The sequence below is a fragment of the Pieris brassicae genome, chromosome 7 (genome assembly GCF_905147105.1).
Source record: "Pieris brassicae chromosome 7, ilPieBrab1.1, whole genome shotgun sequence".
In the NCBI taxonomy this organism is placed as follows: Eukaryota; Metazoa; Arthropoda; class Insecta; order Lepidoptera; family Pieridae; genus Pieris; species Pieris brassicae.
Genome location: NC_059671.1, coordinates 8,948,577 through 8,963,230, shown reverse-complemented (window position 1 = coordinate 8,963,230; position 14,654 = coordinate 8,948,577). Strand labels below are relative to the sequence as shown.

General features: G+C 35.1%; 1 protein-coding gene across 5 annotated transcripts in view; it reads left to right on the top strand.

Moving 5' to 3' along the window:
• Positions 1-14,654, top strand: part of LOC123711683 (lethal(2) giant larvae protein) — a 50,907-nt gene that overhangs the window by 25,657 nt on the left and 10,596 nt on the right. For all 5 annotated transcript variants that reach the window (XM_045664377.1, XM_045664380.1, XM_045664375.1 and 2 more), the window contains exons 3-16: positions 3,653-3,830; positions 4,540-4,786; positions 5,468-5,655; positions 5,875-6,054; positions 7,101-7,189; positions 7,551-7,670; positions 7,966-8,128; positions 8,796-8,985; positions 10,647-10,764; positions 11,013-11,114; positions 11,732-11,836; positions 12,095-12,254; positions 13,268-13,407; positions 13,830-13,974. In XM_045664377.1, coding sequence (XP_045520333.1) covers positions 3,653-3,830; positions 4,540-4,786; positions 5,468-5,655; positions 5,875-6,054; positions 7,101-7,189; positions 7,551-7,670; positions 7,966-8,128; positions 8,796-8,985; positions 10,647-10,764; positions 11,013-11,114; positions 11,732-11,836; positions 12,095-12,254; positions 13,268-13,407; positions 13,830-13,974 — 2,125 coding nt within the window. The remainder of the gene's footprint in view (positions 1-3,652; positions 3,831-4,539; positions 4,787-5,467; positions 5,656-5,874; positions 6,055-7,100; positions 7,190-7,550; positions 7,671-7,965; positions 8,129-8,795; positions 8,986-10,646; positions 10,765-11,012; positions 11,115-11,731; positions 11,837-12,094; positions 12,255-13,267; positions 13,408-13,829; positions 13,975-14,654) is intronic.

The following is a 14,654-nucleotide window of genomic DNA, read 5'->3' as shown; positions in this document are numbered from 1 at the left end:
TTGAAACCATCCAACACAAGCCGCTCATTCCCGGAATCCTCCATTCAGCGTCACGTAACATAACATAACAAAAGAGTGCAAAAGTACGATTCCCACGGTGTTATGTTTGTTCTACTTATAACTATACAATGACATAACACTTTCATTGTTTTATTCAATGTATTTTGCCTATATTGTGAAGGACGGCTCTTGGGTGCGTTCAATTGCATATGGTAGTTCATCTAGGACAGTCTACCTGGCTTAGCAATGGCTTATAGTTTGGAAGGCATAGTTTCATTAATACAATAGTAACTGAAAGTATAGTGAGTCTATGTTGCAGATAAATAAAATAAATCCATGGCCCTACAACCTTTTTAGATCTGGGCCTCAGATTTCTGTATCTGTTCCATGATCTAATAGGCAAGTAGGTGGTCAGCCTTCTGTGCCCGACACACGCCGTCGATTTTAATTTGGTCCAAGGCAAGCCGGTTTCCTCACGATGTTTTCCTTCACCGTTCCAGCGAATGTTAAATGCGCACATAGAATGAAAATCCATAGGTGCACAGCCGGGGATCGAACCTACGACCTCAGGGATGAGAGTCGTACGCTGCAGCCACTAGGCCAACACTGCTGCCCACCTATGTTGCAGATAGGGACATAAATACTACAGTCAACCTCGAGAGTAATTAATGTCTGTTATTACAAACATTAACGAAGAGACGGTACAACTCAGCCAAGAAGTTGTCCGATTAATTAATTACCGTTTCCATTAAACTTGAAAGGATTTTTTAACTGATTAATGATGAGCTTTGATTTTTGATCTTCATAAACCACACTTCGTACGGTTGTTAGGGTAAGACGATAGGTTGAAACGAGATATAGGGCGAAATCGTTTCCCGCTAGTCTTTTGACATAAGTTCGTTTCTAAATTTCAGCTTCAGTTCCTATTTAAAATATATATTTTTTTTGAAGTACCCTGAATGCCCTCTAGGCGAAAATGTTTTTGAATAAAACATTCTGGCGACAATCCAATCTATAAATGAGCTTTTTCGTTTAATAAATCGTTCGCACTTGTGCGCAGTTTAAAGTAATTTATTAACTTATTATTCTGCATTTTGTATGATGTTTCTGTATTCACAGTTTTAGCTTTGTACGGCCCCTGGATTAGAGACTGAGAGGGTATGACGAGCAGTCAAGTTCCGTATTAAGAATAACAGCTTTATTTTATTCCATAAATATAAAAATGTTGTACTTATATTTATATAGGGACAAGCCCCCCAAGGCATTCCATTACTCTCGTATAGCAAATCTTAATTTAGATACCAGCAAACATCTTGAACAAATGTCCTTGCCTGCGCTGGGAGGGGGGGAGGCGGTAGAGTGACGTGTCGATCGCGTGATTGGTAAATCAGTTGACGTTTGTGTCCCGCGCTGCGCAAACTTTCCCCCGCTCCTTTGTTTAATGCTCAAGAAGTTTGCCGGTATCTGTACGATTTGGACATGAACGGAAGTTATAGTTCGCTTTGAATCTACATTCTCGTACAACAGTCTATACGAAGGAACAAGACACATATACAATAACAATCGAGGAGTGATCAGCATTTAGGAACGGTACTCATCATTCTAATAGGACTTACAAAGTTGTATTCAATAAAAATTCCATTGCATTATATGTATAAATATTTACACATAGGTTTCCGTCTTGCATTAATGAAAAAATTCGATAACGAAACAAGCTAATCTATTAAACTATTAGCTCAGGGGTAGGTATAATCGTTATATTCATCTAAATTAAATTAAGCGTAATTACTTGCGAATGTTTAGAAACCTTGTTAATGTTTGGATCAACCAAGCTTTTTACATATTTAATACAATAAAGAAATCAGTGGCGCTACAACCTTTTTAGGTATGGGCCTTAGATTTCTGAAACTGTTTCATGATTTATTGTCAATCGAATAGGCAAGTAGGTTATCAGGCTCCCGTGCCTACCACACGCCGTCGATTTTTGGGTCTAAGGCAAGCCGGTATCCTTACGATGTTTTCCTTCACCGTTCGAGCGAATGTTAATTGCGCACATATAAAGAAACTCTATTGGTGCACAGGGATGGAACCTACAGAACTTTGTAGTTCTATCACAGGGATCAGAATCGCAGGCCGCAGCCACTAGGCCAACACTACTCTTTTGATTTTATAAAATATCGGTCATTGTTCTAGTTCTAATATATCTCTGCCGTGAGGTTTAAAACAACAATTATTTGTCGTATATTGTGTATTTTATGAACCAACATCGACCAGTTTTACAGGTGTATCGCAGATATAAGGATTAATATTCTCATCGGATAACACATACCACTATGAGTCATACGTTACCACGCTCCGCGAGTCAAATTAACATGTAGGCTTCATTTGTCATTCAATTATACTTATATTAGCTGCTAATTTTGATGACTATAAGTTTCTGTTTGTTAAGCTTCATAAGCCATTGACTTAAGGTAAATTTATTTTTTAATAATACGTATTCACACTTGTTTAGCTAAAGTATTAAAAAACTATAATGTCTAGAAAAGTTTCCCTAATAGCTAAACATTCTTATTCTATGTAACATACATATTAAGTAAATTTTCAAAAGAGATAATCAAAAACTGAAATTCTAATTATTTTAATACATTTTCATATAGCCCTGGCTAGCAATACTGGTATAGAATGAGTTCTATAAAAGGATTGTTGTTTTATAATTTATCAAATACATATTGTTATCTATATGTAAATAAAAAATTGTAGTAAAACAAAGACTTATTAATATTAGTTAGTTTTTACTTTGTCTTATTCTTCTCTGTAAAAAGTTTATTCTCATTAACAACATACATGAGAAAAAAATATAATTAAAACATTAAAAGTAAAATATATACGTCATCAAAAATTACTTCACTTAAAAAATCATTTTGTTGGTATAATAAAGGCTCATATTATGTTTAAATCATGATACCAAAGATAGGCTATGGTGACACATTACAGTTATGTGTCTATTATAATTTTATTTAGAATTATAAAATCAGGAGCTTTTATATTAGTTTGACATCGCAATGGAAATATATTTGCGCATTTGACCCCGAAAGTTGTAGGCGTATGTGGGTCTAGACTCGAGACCCACACCAAAATCTCTGTTCAGACTGGGTGAGAAATACCCACTAAAACCACCTCAGGTAGTTCCTACAAGGCCGCGTTAGAGAAGGTGCGGGGTCGTTCTCGCATTCTACTGAGATATCGCTAATACCTCTGTATATTTGTATAAAATACCTTAGTTTTATTATATACGAGCTATATTTTATACTACTTGATACTACACCATGATAGAATTCCTCCTATCAGTAGTCTGTAGTATTTGCTTAAGTCTGAATTATCAATCAAACTTATTTGACAATACGAGTTCGTGTAGTAGTAATTACTTAGTAATTCAAATGCATACCTTTTTAAGGTAATAAAAATATAAATCTGGTGTATGTTTTTATTTCTTAAACATACACAAGATTTATATTTCAATTACCTTATCCTTACCTTAAATATTGTGATAGTAAAAAGCTTGTTGCATGCATAACTCATAGTTAATAATGAAAAAACTCACAAAATATTATTTCTAATATCAAAAATTATAATGAAGCATTTGGTTTTTCAGACAGTACAACACGGCTTTCCACATAGAGCGTCAGCACTAGCATGGGATCCGCTACTCAGGCTGTCGGCTATCGGAACAGCCACGGGCGCCCTAAAGGTCTATGGACGACCTGGGGTCGAGCTGTACGGACAACACACAAACCCAGACGCGGCGGTCACGCAAATACATTTTATACCCGGTAAGATTTGTATTGCAACCCAATAGCGTTCAGATTCGAAGATAAATAGTTAGTTATACTGGAACAGTCGCCGATAATTCTTATTACAAATCACCCAAATCAATATCAGAGCATTTAAATCACGCGTGAGATGTTTGGTGCCTCGTGTTTCGTATTTTTTTCTGTGAACATAATATTGTTATTGTATCCTTCTTAATACAATTGCATGCATAACTAACAATTATTAGTTAGTATTTAAACGTCAACGTAGATAAAATATTGCTGAAAAGGCAAAGAAACAAACTTTGAAATAAAAAAATTATAAGCTTTGTAGTATTCGAATGAGTGCATAACTTGCGAATCAGACGAGAAATAACTATTGTGTTATTCGACAGCTTGTCTTCAAACATAGCGAAATATTTTAAATAATTAATTATAAGGTTGGTAAAATAAATGTTGGTAAGGTTCGATCCCGGCTGTGCACCTATGTCACATTTTTTTATATATTTTACATTCGCTCGAATGTTGAAGGAAAAAATCGTGAGTAAACCGTCTTGCCTTAGACACAAAAAGTCGACGCCGTGTGTCAGGCACAGGAGGCTGCCCATTAGGTTGAATAATCATGTAACAGATATATAAATTTGAGGCCTGAGACCTAATGTAGCTCCACTGATTTATTTTATTTATATTTATACAGTTTTGCTTTAAACATAACAATTAATAATTCCAGGAACCGGCCGTTTAATATCACTATGCGACGACAACAGCCTACACCTATGGGAAATAAATGAGAAGTCACTAGTGGAGTTAAAAAGTCATGCTTTCGAAGGCAAGAATAAGAAAATATCAGCGATGTGTATGGAGTCGTCGGGCAAGAATTTGTTACTTGGTACTGAGGGAGGAAACATTTACACCCTTGATGCAGGCAGTTTTAGTATGAGCGAAGATGTCATTTATCAAGATGTTGTTATGCAGAAGTGAGTATATGTTTTGCAGTTGTACCTCCATGGGTACCTAACATAGATAGGTATCTAACCTATATCTAGAAACACACAGGATTTTTATTTATATAACAGGAGGCAAGCGGGAAGCAGGCTGTTTAAGTGATACTGCCCATGGACACTCACATTGCTAAGGATCGCAAGTGCGTTGTCGGTGCCGGAATTGGTACGCTCTTTTTTTGAAGGAGAATTGGTTCAGATCGGAAAATGGTCAACTCCTTTTAGCCAATCCTTCAACAGTACTCTGTTGAGAACAGAACAGAACAGAGTACTGTTGAAGGATTGGCTTGGCTTGGATTGGGAAACGAAGCTAAAATTTCTACGAAGAACGCTTTACCGCTTACCCCTGTATGAGTTGCTTAGGCTTGATATTAAGCCTAAATTCTGAACGATATGATTATTGTTACTGAATGTATTATCAACCTCAAATGAATAGCTCGCATACAACATATTTTTATCGTGATGATGATATTACAAATTATAATACAACATACAACAACTTACATAAAACTTCTATAATTACCAGAAGTAATTTCTAAAAGTTCTTTATTTTCTACAGAGAAACGAAATCAAATGCCTTTTCTGTAGAACTGCTGCAGAATTTACGGTTCATAATAATTGAAATAAATTAGCTTACTGTGATTGTTTATTTTCCAGCTGTCCAGAAGACTTCAAAGTAAATCCTGGTGCCGTGGAATCTGTTTGTGAACATCCGAAAATTCCGACCAAAATCTTAATTGGATACAACAGGGGCTTAGTCGTTCTATGGGATAGACAGACATCAACACCTACACATACCTTTGTATCCAATCAGCAGTTGGAGAGCTTGTGTTGGAATGACGAAGGTATATATATATATTCCATATATTATAATATCATATATTTAGGCTACAAAACACGTTTGCCAAAAAATTTCAAATTACTCGATTACATAAAGGATATTCCAACTTAAGTAAAATTCCAGGTTTCATCAAAATCGGTTTAATATGTATTTTTAACTAATTTTTAAAGCGTTACCGAGGTAAATAATATTGTTTAATAAAAAGTTTTTTTTTTAATTCCAGGCGAGCACTTCACATCGTCCCATAACGACGGTTCGTACGTAACGTGGGAGGTTGCGGGCGCGTCCAGCGATCGTCCGCTCAAAGAGCCCGTGACGCCCTACGGGCCTTACCCTTGCAAGGCGATTACGAAGATACTCAATAGAAATAGTGTTCATGGGGACGAGATTATTATATATGCAGGTAAAATGCATATATAATTTAATTTAATGATTGTGAAATAAATGGCAATCTGTCATGTTTTAGATTTTGAAGTTGAACTTCTTATGAAACGCAATAATAATAATGAGGAGCGAATGAGATCGATTGAGAGAGAGGGTGAGATAGGGCGTACGTAGCATGAAGCCATGGAACCGAGAGTAGAACGACAATAGATGCTAGTTTTACAAGATATTTAGATAATGTTGAAACATGAAATTATATTGCATATTTTATTTATCGTAATGCTTTAGTCACAACAATATCAATGGAAATCGCGTCGAATAATGTACATAACGAAGAAATAAATTTATATTTTTTATTAATTTTCGACAATTAATATTTAATGACAATTGAATTAATGAAATTCCTAACATATCTTCTTTTTTCCCTCCCTCGAAGTCTCGGAAATCAAAAGTTTTATTTCGATTTGTATGTATATGAACTAAACTTAAAAATTTGTTTGTTTGTTCACTACGTACGTCGTACTTTGTACGTACGCACTTTTATATATATATATATATAAATGTTTCATCCGTAGAACTGACTGAATTACTTTCTTACTAACTACTTAATGACGTGGACTGATCTTAATTATCGTGATTCATGTGCACTTTTAATTTTTCATATGTATCCTTCTTTTAGTTTAGTGTTTTTTTTTTCTGTTAAGCTTTGTCATAATAACTATGTGTAATATTTATTTTTGCACTTCTTGCCTACCTTATGTAATTGGATACATTTTTTTCCTCTTCTCACGGTGGTTGCCTGGAAGAGATCGCTCGAAAGCGATAAGGCCGCCAGTTGCCCTCCTTTTCATTTAGTTATGTTCAATTTTTATATTATGTGCAACAAAGTGTTAATAAATAAATAAGTAGAAATATTAGTTCTGTCATTGTTTTTACACTTAACAATATAAACGAAAGTAGCCAACACAAACAGTTATTTTTAATTATAATTTATATTATCATATTTACACTTAATAATGTGGAAATTGTATTTAAACTAAACTAATTTATTATTTAAATTTTCAGGTGGAATGCCCCGAGCATCGTATTCAGATAAATACACCGTGACAGTACAACAAGGCGAGAAACATGTCGCATTTGACTTTACAAGTCGGGTATGCTATTAATATTTATTATAATCTTTGTTACAGACTATATTTTCTCAATAGATTGATTGCAATAATATATACACGAAAAACTGAAAGTTAACTTTGAATATTAATCTCTCTTGACATATATAAAAGGCCGGCAACGCACTCGGGACCCCTTTGGCATTGAGAGTGTCTATGGGCGGCGGTATCACTTTACATCAGGAGAGCCTCCTGCCCGTTTCCTGTTTTATAAAAAAAAGTAATTGTATTTATCTTAGCGATTTTTTGTTCTTCAGTTTAGACTGCTCGCAGAGATAATGGGATCTAGCCTTTTGTCATAAAAATATTTTTATAGCAAATACTAACTAGTCGAAAATACTTTCAGGTGATTGACTTCTTCACAACTACCTCGGTACCACCAGATGGAACGCCCTTGCAAGAAGATCGTCCACAGACTCCTACTCAGATTCAAGTGCAAACTGTAAATCAAGTCGCCGCTGCCTTGGTGAGTCTATCAAATAAAAGGCTATACCAGAGATATAGTATGGGTGGATCCAGCACCTTTTGGCCCCCACCTAAACCACTATTTTTCTTGATTTGGTTTTGTACTTTACTTTTAATATTTCTTTTTTAGATTTTCCTTACTAGGGTAGTCTGGAAGAGATCGATTGTTAGCGATAAGACCGCCCGTTCCATTTGTAATAATTTGTTTTTATTTTAATGTAACGAAATTGAAATAAAAGTGACGAGCTACTATGACAGACCTATAACGAAATATCAATAAAATGTTGTATCCTCAGGTGGTCCTAGTGGAAGAAGAATTAGTGGTGATAGATCTATGCGATGCAAAATGGCGGCCATTGCGTCTGCCCTATCTCGTGTCGATACACGCCAGTGCTATCACAACCGCGTACCTTGTGGACAATGTGGCTGATACAGTTTACGATAATATTGTTGCTGCCGGTGAGTATATTCAACGTCACAACGTATGTAATTTTTCTGGTAAATAAGCAGGACAACAGATATGTTTTTACACAATCGTAAATTTAGAATTAAACTTGAATGAAATTTATTTACATCTAATACAAGTACAAGATTATTAAACCCGGATTCATAGAAATGTTGATTGTTAATATGACTTCTATAAAAATATATGCCTCGTAAATATTGCGAGGAATGTATGAAACTCACGAGAGTACATACAATCAATATGTAATAATCAATTTTTATACAGATCTTGGTAGATAAGTTTTATTTTCAATGAATTAATTAATTTAAGAATTTAATATTGATTTAATGCCCGCCTTCCACTGCGAGCGAAACGGACCCATTACGTACTCCGCTATACTCGTAACGATAATTTTCATACATGTGCTTTCACCAAAGCGGAGACGGCCGTTCCGCTCGCTGTGGAAGGCGGGCATAAATACTAGATAAACTAAGCATAGAAGAATAGTCTGTAATCACTTGTACTGATCATTTTAATGAGAAATTTTTAATTTCCAATCGGTAAAATAGTATTTTTTTTTAAGTCTCATATCTGATTTCTTATAACCGTGACTTAGCCTTAGTTTATACAGGTCATTAAAATAGTATGACAAAATTGAAGAGGTTAATTTCAATGTACCAGGTGAGAAGCAAATCGAGGATGTATACTCAGACAGTGCTTGGCCCATATCCGGTGGTGACGTGGAGCCAAGCGAATCGGCCGACCGTCAAATCCTCCTGACTGGCCACGAAGACGGCTCCATTCGCTTCTGGGATGTCAGCGGCGTGGTTATGACGCCCTTGTACAAATATACCACATCGCATCTCTTTAGGTCAGTTCGAGTTTATATTCAAAGTGGTTGGATTTTTCAAACTAAATTTCGCGTTGACAATAAATAATTTATGTATTTGTAATTATAATTGTTTTTCTATAACATCAACAAAATTATTAAAAATACGGCATGGTACATCTCACAGTATTAAATTAATCTATGTTTTAAAGTATAATTCATATATTTTGATTAATCTATGATAAATGTTAAATTGTAGTTATACGAAATTAAAATATATTCACGTATTCGATTGCTAGATATGATTATTTGCCTTCATATCCATGAATTTGCTTAAAATGTAGCTAAAATTAATATGCTTTTTGATGCTTGCTTCAAGTGGACTGAAACGATCGAGCGCAAGGTAATTTAGCTTCATATATCAGCTAATGTAGATTTCACTTCGCTTTTTCCCCGTTTTTGTGCGTTTATTGAATCTAAAATCGTAGATTTTGACTACTGAAGTGCTAATTCGTTTTTCTGTAAAATCTTGTTAGTAGTTATAGTTTACGTATTTTAACGGGAACTGCCCGGCGAAATTCGTACCGCCTAACAGTCTATGAATGTCCTGTTACATTAGCTGAACTTACATATTGAGTTCATTACTTATTTAAAAAATTAATACAAAAGATAATTAGCGTCTGAACGCATGAATTAATGACAAACAATATATAGTCAATCCTTTTATATAATATTGTGTAACCATTATTTAAATATTTTATTGATGGAAAAGTTTACCGTAAAATATTTGACAGATGACTTATGAACACTTTGTACTGGATTTTTTTTATACTATTCTACTATTCGGGACGGAGACAAATCCATCCAAAACCATCAAATTTGTCTCAGCTGTGCTCGATGTATAAGTGTTCGAAAAAAAAAAACAATTAATATTTTATATTCTCATAGTTGAGTGACCATGACTTTGAATTGTTAAGTCCGATGACAAATATAGCAATACAATTCGAAACCATTTTGATGGTATAATATGATTTCTTTGTTGACATCAAGGGCCGAACGGAGCCCTAACCCACCCGGATTTATGCGAGACACGATCTTGACTTGGGCTCTACTTAAAAAAAAATGGTTATTGTTATAAAATAATAGTTAGTGGGTATTTACATCTTTTATATACAAAGGATTCATTACTTTCTATTACAACAATATAAACACACAAACCTGTGTGACCATTTTTATCATATTTTAATGGTGACATTATAACAATAGCGTTATAACCTTGCATCTTTTGACGTGACAACGTCTGAACGCCGGCTGCACGCACGATTATTGTCCCGTTACGCTCATGGTACACTTGCGCCTCATCTGTCTCTCTTCCACTTAATATGCTTATACGTCCCAGGAGAACAAAGACAGCGGCAACACACAACTCACAGCTTCACGTGAACTGTCGTTTTTATTGTTTATTACAACAACAATTGCGGTAATTTTGGTTAAAATGTATCAATTAAATTGTAGATAACATTTCACTCCTTTGGATCCGTACAAAATAGCGATAATTTAATAAAAATAATTCAATTTTATTCACAATAGTATGCAATCAATTCATCAATATTATGACGTTGTCACGTAAAACTATCGTCCGTGAACCGACCGTACTGACAGCCAATTTTTAAGTTATTATAGTAAATATATAAATATTACAGTGGTGAAGAAATCGGCGAGAATAATGACAGTCAAAACGAAGAAGAAGAATGGCCTCCCTTCAGACGCGTCGGCACTTTTGACCCATACAGCGATGACCCGCGACTCGCAGTTAAACGGGTAAGTTCTACGTCGAATTAACATGTCATAGTCTGTGTATAGAATTGATACTCTCTTCCGAAGGATTCTTAATTTTTTTATGGTTTTATCAAAGACTAAGCGGCCTGTCCCTTCGCATCAACTATATTAACAGCTCAGAGATAAGTTATATTTCTTATAAAGAGAGAATTTTCTTTATTAATAATATCGTAAATTACTAGAAAAACCACCACACATTTGCATTAACGATTTGTCTTAATAACTTACAGGTAATACTTTGCCCGTTATCCGGTATGCTGACAATTGGTGGTGCAGCAGGACATATAGTGATGGCCAGTTTGAAAAATAGTCCTTCCACCGCTGAAGTAAAGGTATGAAAGTATATTTTAAATATTTCTTAATTTTGGTAAGTGAAAAAATAGAACATAAAAACAGAGTGTCTTCCCTGTAATAGAGACTGTAAATGTTATTGGACGCTTTCTATGTTAAATGTCCTTATTAGTAAATTAGCCTAGACTTAAATTACTTATTAGTCTTAAGTTAGGCTAGATCGTAATATTACGTGATGTCTTAAAGAAACCTGTATTAAATAAAGTTAAAACATATATGTCTATAGCCTGTCTAGATTGCGCGTTTTGATTTGTACTGCGTACAGATACAGAATTCCTACGCGCGCATGAGAGGAGACGGATTTGGTCAGTTATAAACATGGACTCGGATAGAGCGGTTGTGTTGTGGCTTGCATACGGAAACGTAAACGAAGAGAATGTCGATTTAACGTGCTAAAATTGTACTAATTCTTCCCGGTTACTACGTTTTATGATTCTATTGGAATAATCTGTTAATTTCATATCCCATATAGCTTTACTAAATAATCACGAAATTGTCACAGATACCTGAGATGCCTAAAATTGAATAGATTTTTTTTATATGGATAAAATTTATTACTAGCATTGATAGAAAACTATGGTATTTTTTTTATTTGCAGTCATTATCTGTGAACATAGTGTCAGATCGCGATGGCTTTGTATGGAAGGGACACGATCAACTCACATTACGTTCGGGTGCGCTCACTTTCCCTCAAGGATATCAGGTAAAAATCATCCTATCGCCTATAAAATTTTTAATTAAATCAATTTAATTATTTGCACGGTGTTCAGTTGTTCCGTTGATTTATAGAACAGGGCACTCTGACCTTCAAAAAAGTATTGCATTTTATCTCAATTATTGTATTCAAAACTTTGCAATATTTAACTTTATTAAGTATTAACTTTTTTTTAAACACAAAAATAAAAAGTTATGTAAAACTTGACTGTTACTTCATACACTGATGTTATTTTATATGTTTAAGGCAAGTGCTGTGGCCCAAATATCTCCTCCAGCGGCCATAACATCGTTGGCTGCGCATTGGGAGTGGGGCGTAGTTTGTGCGGGCACCGCCCACGGTCTCGCCCTTATCGATGCGTTTACGTCTACGCCTCTAATACATAAGTGCACGCTGAATCCACATGGTAAGATTTTCTATTTTAATCCGATTTGTCTATAAATATGTATTTTTTCATTTGGTAATTGTTTTCCGGTATGCACTATTGTAAGATATACTATACTTTATTTATGAACAAAAATAAACTTGTCGATTAGAAAGAATAGCAGAGAATTTCTCGGTCGATCTACGCACTTCATCTACTAACATTAACAGTTTTTATTTAACGTGTATTGTATATTGAATTACCTGCATGAATATATGGTTTTGATCTGATTAGTATGTATGTAGCAGTAAAGTAGTTAAATCAGAGAGTTAATTGAATCTCTAGACAGTTAATTAAATATCGTCATTCAATCAAGCCGCTAGCATTTTGATTTAAATAAAGCCGCGTTGAAAACGTTTAACTATCTGTCTTACCGAAAGCCAGCGTGTTGATTAACAATGGAAAACAAGACTCCGCCATGATTATTTCATTTGTTATTTCGGTGTGATAGTAAAGAACTGAGAGCTTGGAAATTCCGTGTTTTGCTTTATTGTAAAAGGTTAGGCTAGGTGAGGTTAGTCTTGTTGCCTAGGAACGTTTAGGAAACTCGTTTAATGTTTCGTTCACTCACTTGACTGACGGAACTTTTCAATTAACTATCTGATTTAACTACTTTACTGCGACATGTACACAACTAAACCAATATGCATAAATTGAATATGAAATGAAATTTTACAAAAAATAACATTCAAAAATTAAGCAAACAAATCTGTTTACAACAAGTATACAGCAGTCTTGAGTTTTTATATCATATGGCAAAATTACTAGGTTAAACACAAAATTTGTCTTAGTATAAAATGAACAGAAAATACATTGCTTAGTATTATAGTTTCTGATAATAAATGGTAACAAACACGGAACTGTCTTTAGTCCGCTTTATTGATATGTGTGACTATTTAGTTCATTTATAAATGCAGATGTCTTGCAGTGAAGTTGATTGATTTAGTTTTTATGAAAGGTGTTAATATTTTTATAATAAATGTAATGATCTTCAGACCACTCTGGAGCTGGTGATACACCTATATCTAGAAGGAAATCCTTCAAGAAATCGTTGAGGGAATCGTTTAGAAGACTTCGGAAAGGACGTTCACAAAGACGGCAGACGACTGCAGCTAGTCCCACATCGCCAGCACAGGTACATGTATAGTTACTTTCGCAGTAGAATCACATTTTTTTTTGGTGGATATATCTTTAAACATGTGCATAGAACATTTTAAATAAAAATAAAAATTTCGTTACAACCTTTTTAGGTCTGGACTCAGATTTCTGTATCTGTTTCATGATCATTTGTTAATCTAATAGGCAAGTAGTTGATCAGCTTTCTGTGCCTGACACACGCCGTCGACTTTTTGGGTCTAAGAGAAGCCGGTTTCCTCACTATGTTGTCCTTCACCGTTCGAGCGAATGTTAAGCCCTGGATCGAACCTACGACCCTACGGATGAACCTACGGATGAGAGTCAACATTCAGTAGAACTATCACTTCTATTTAAGCAATTTTTTTTTTAAATACGACATAAATGTGGTTATTTTTAATTAATGATTATCTGTATTTACAGCCCGCCAAGAAGGTTGTCGAAAAGATAGCAGAGAACGACGAGGCCGTGAAGCCCATTGAGCGTGCCGTTGAAGCGAGGTCTAATGATGACGCCTTTGGCTCTATGGTTCGATGTCTCTACTTCGCACGCACTTTCCTTATTAACAGTGAGTAACACATATTAAATGTTCTCTTTTACCTCAATAATAGGGTTAAAGAAAACACTTTTTTCCGGATTGAAGCTATGTATTATTATAACTTGGTCACGGTGACCACGCACGCTGCAAAGCACGCGAAACGTCGGAAAAATAATTATAAGTTTATAATAATACATAGCTTCAATCCGGTAAAAAAGTGTTTTATTTAATTATTAAGACGGAATCTAAAGTTTATACTTAAACTATATGGTATGGTTTGTGGACTCAGTTTCCGCACTTAGACTCACACGAGGGACCTAGTGCCAGCCTTGCTCCTTCCAGAGGCACAGAAATCTCCTGGGCTCTTTACAGGCTTCTCGGAGCGAACTCACTGCTCCGAAGATTTCTGCACATTGTTTAGCCACACTCACATTCCGGAACTACGTGGGTGACTGATTTCTCTGGACTAAAACAGCCTCTACATATGTGGCTGTCTGTCGCGCCCAAGACAAAAAGATGTTTATTAAGAAGACAATGGCTCGTAATTGTCCTTATTGAGATTAGTTCTGTTGAGGCTTAGAAGTCGCTTTGTCTTTAGCGGGTTAACTGCTGGCAGAGCCATTTTTCTGCAGTTCGCGCTTTGAGACCAGGCTTATTCATTTATAAATACAATTTTATTCGCAAGGGGAGAAAGTGATCACATTCCCGAG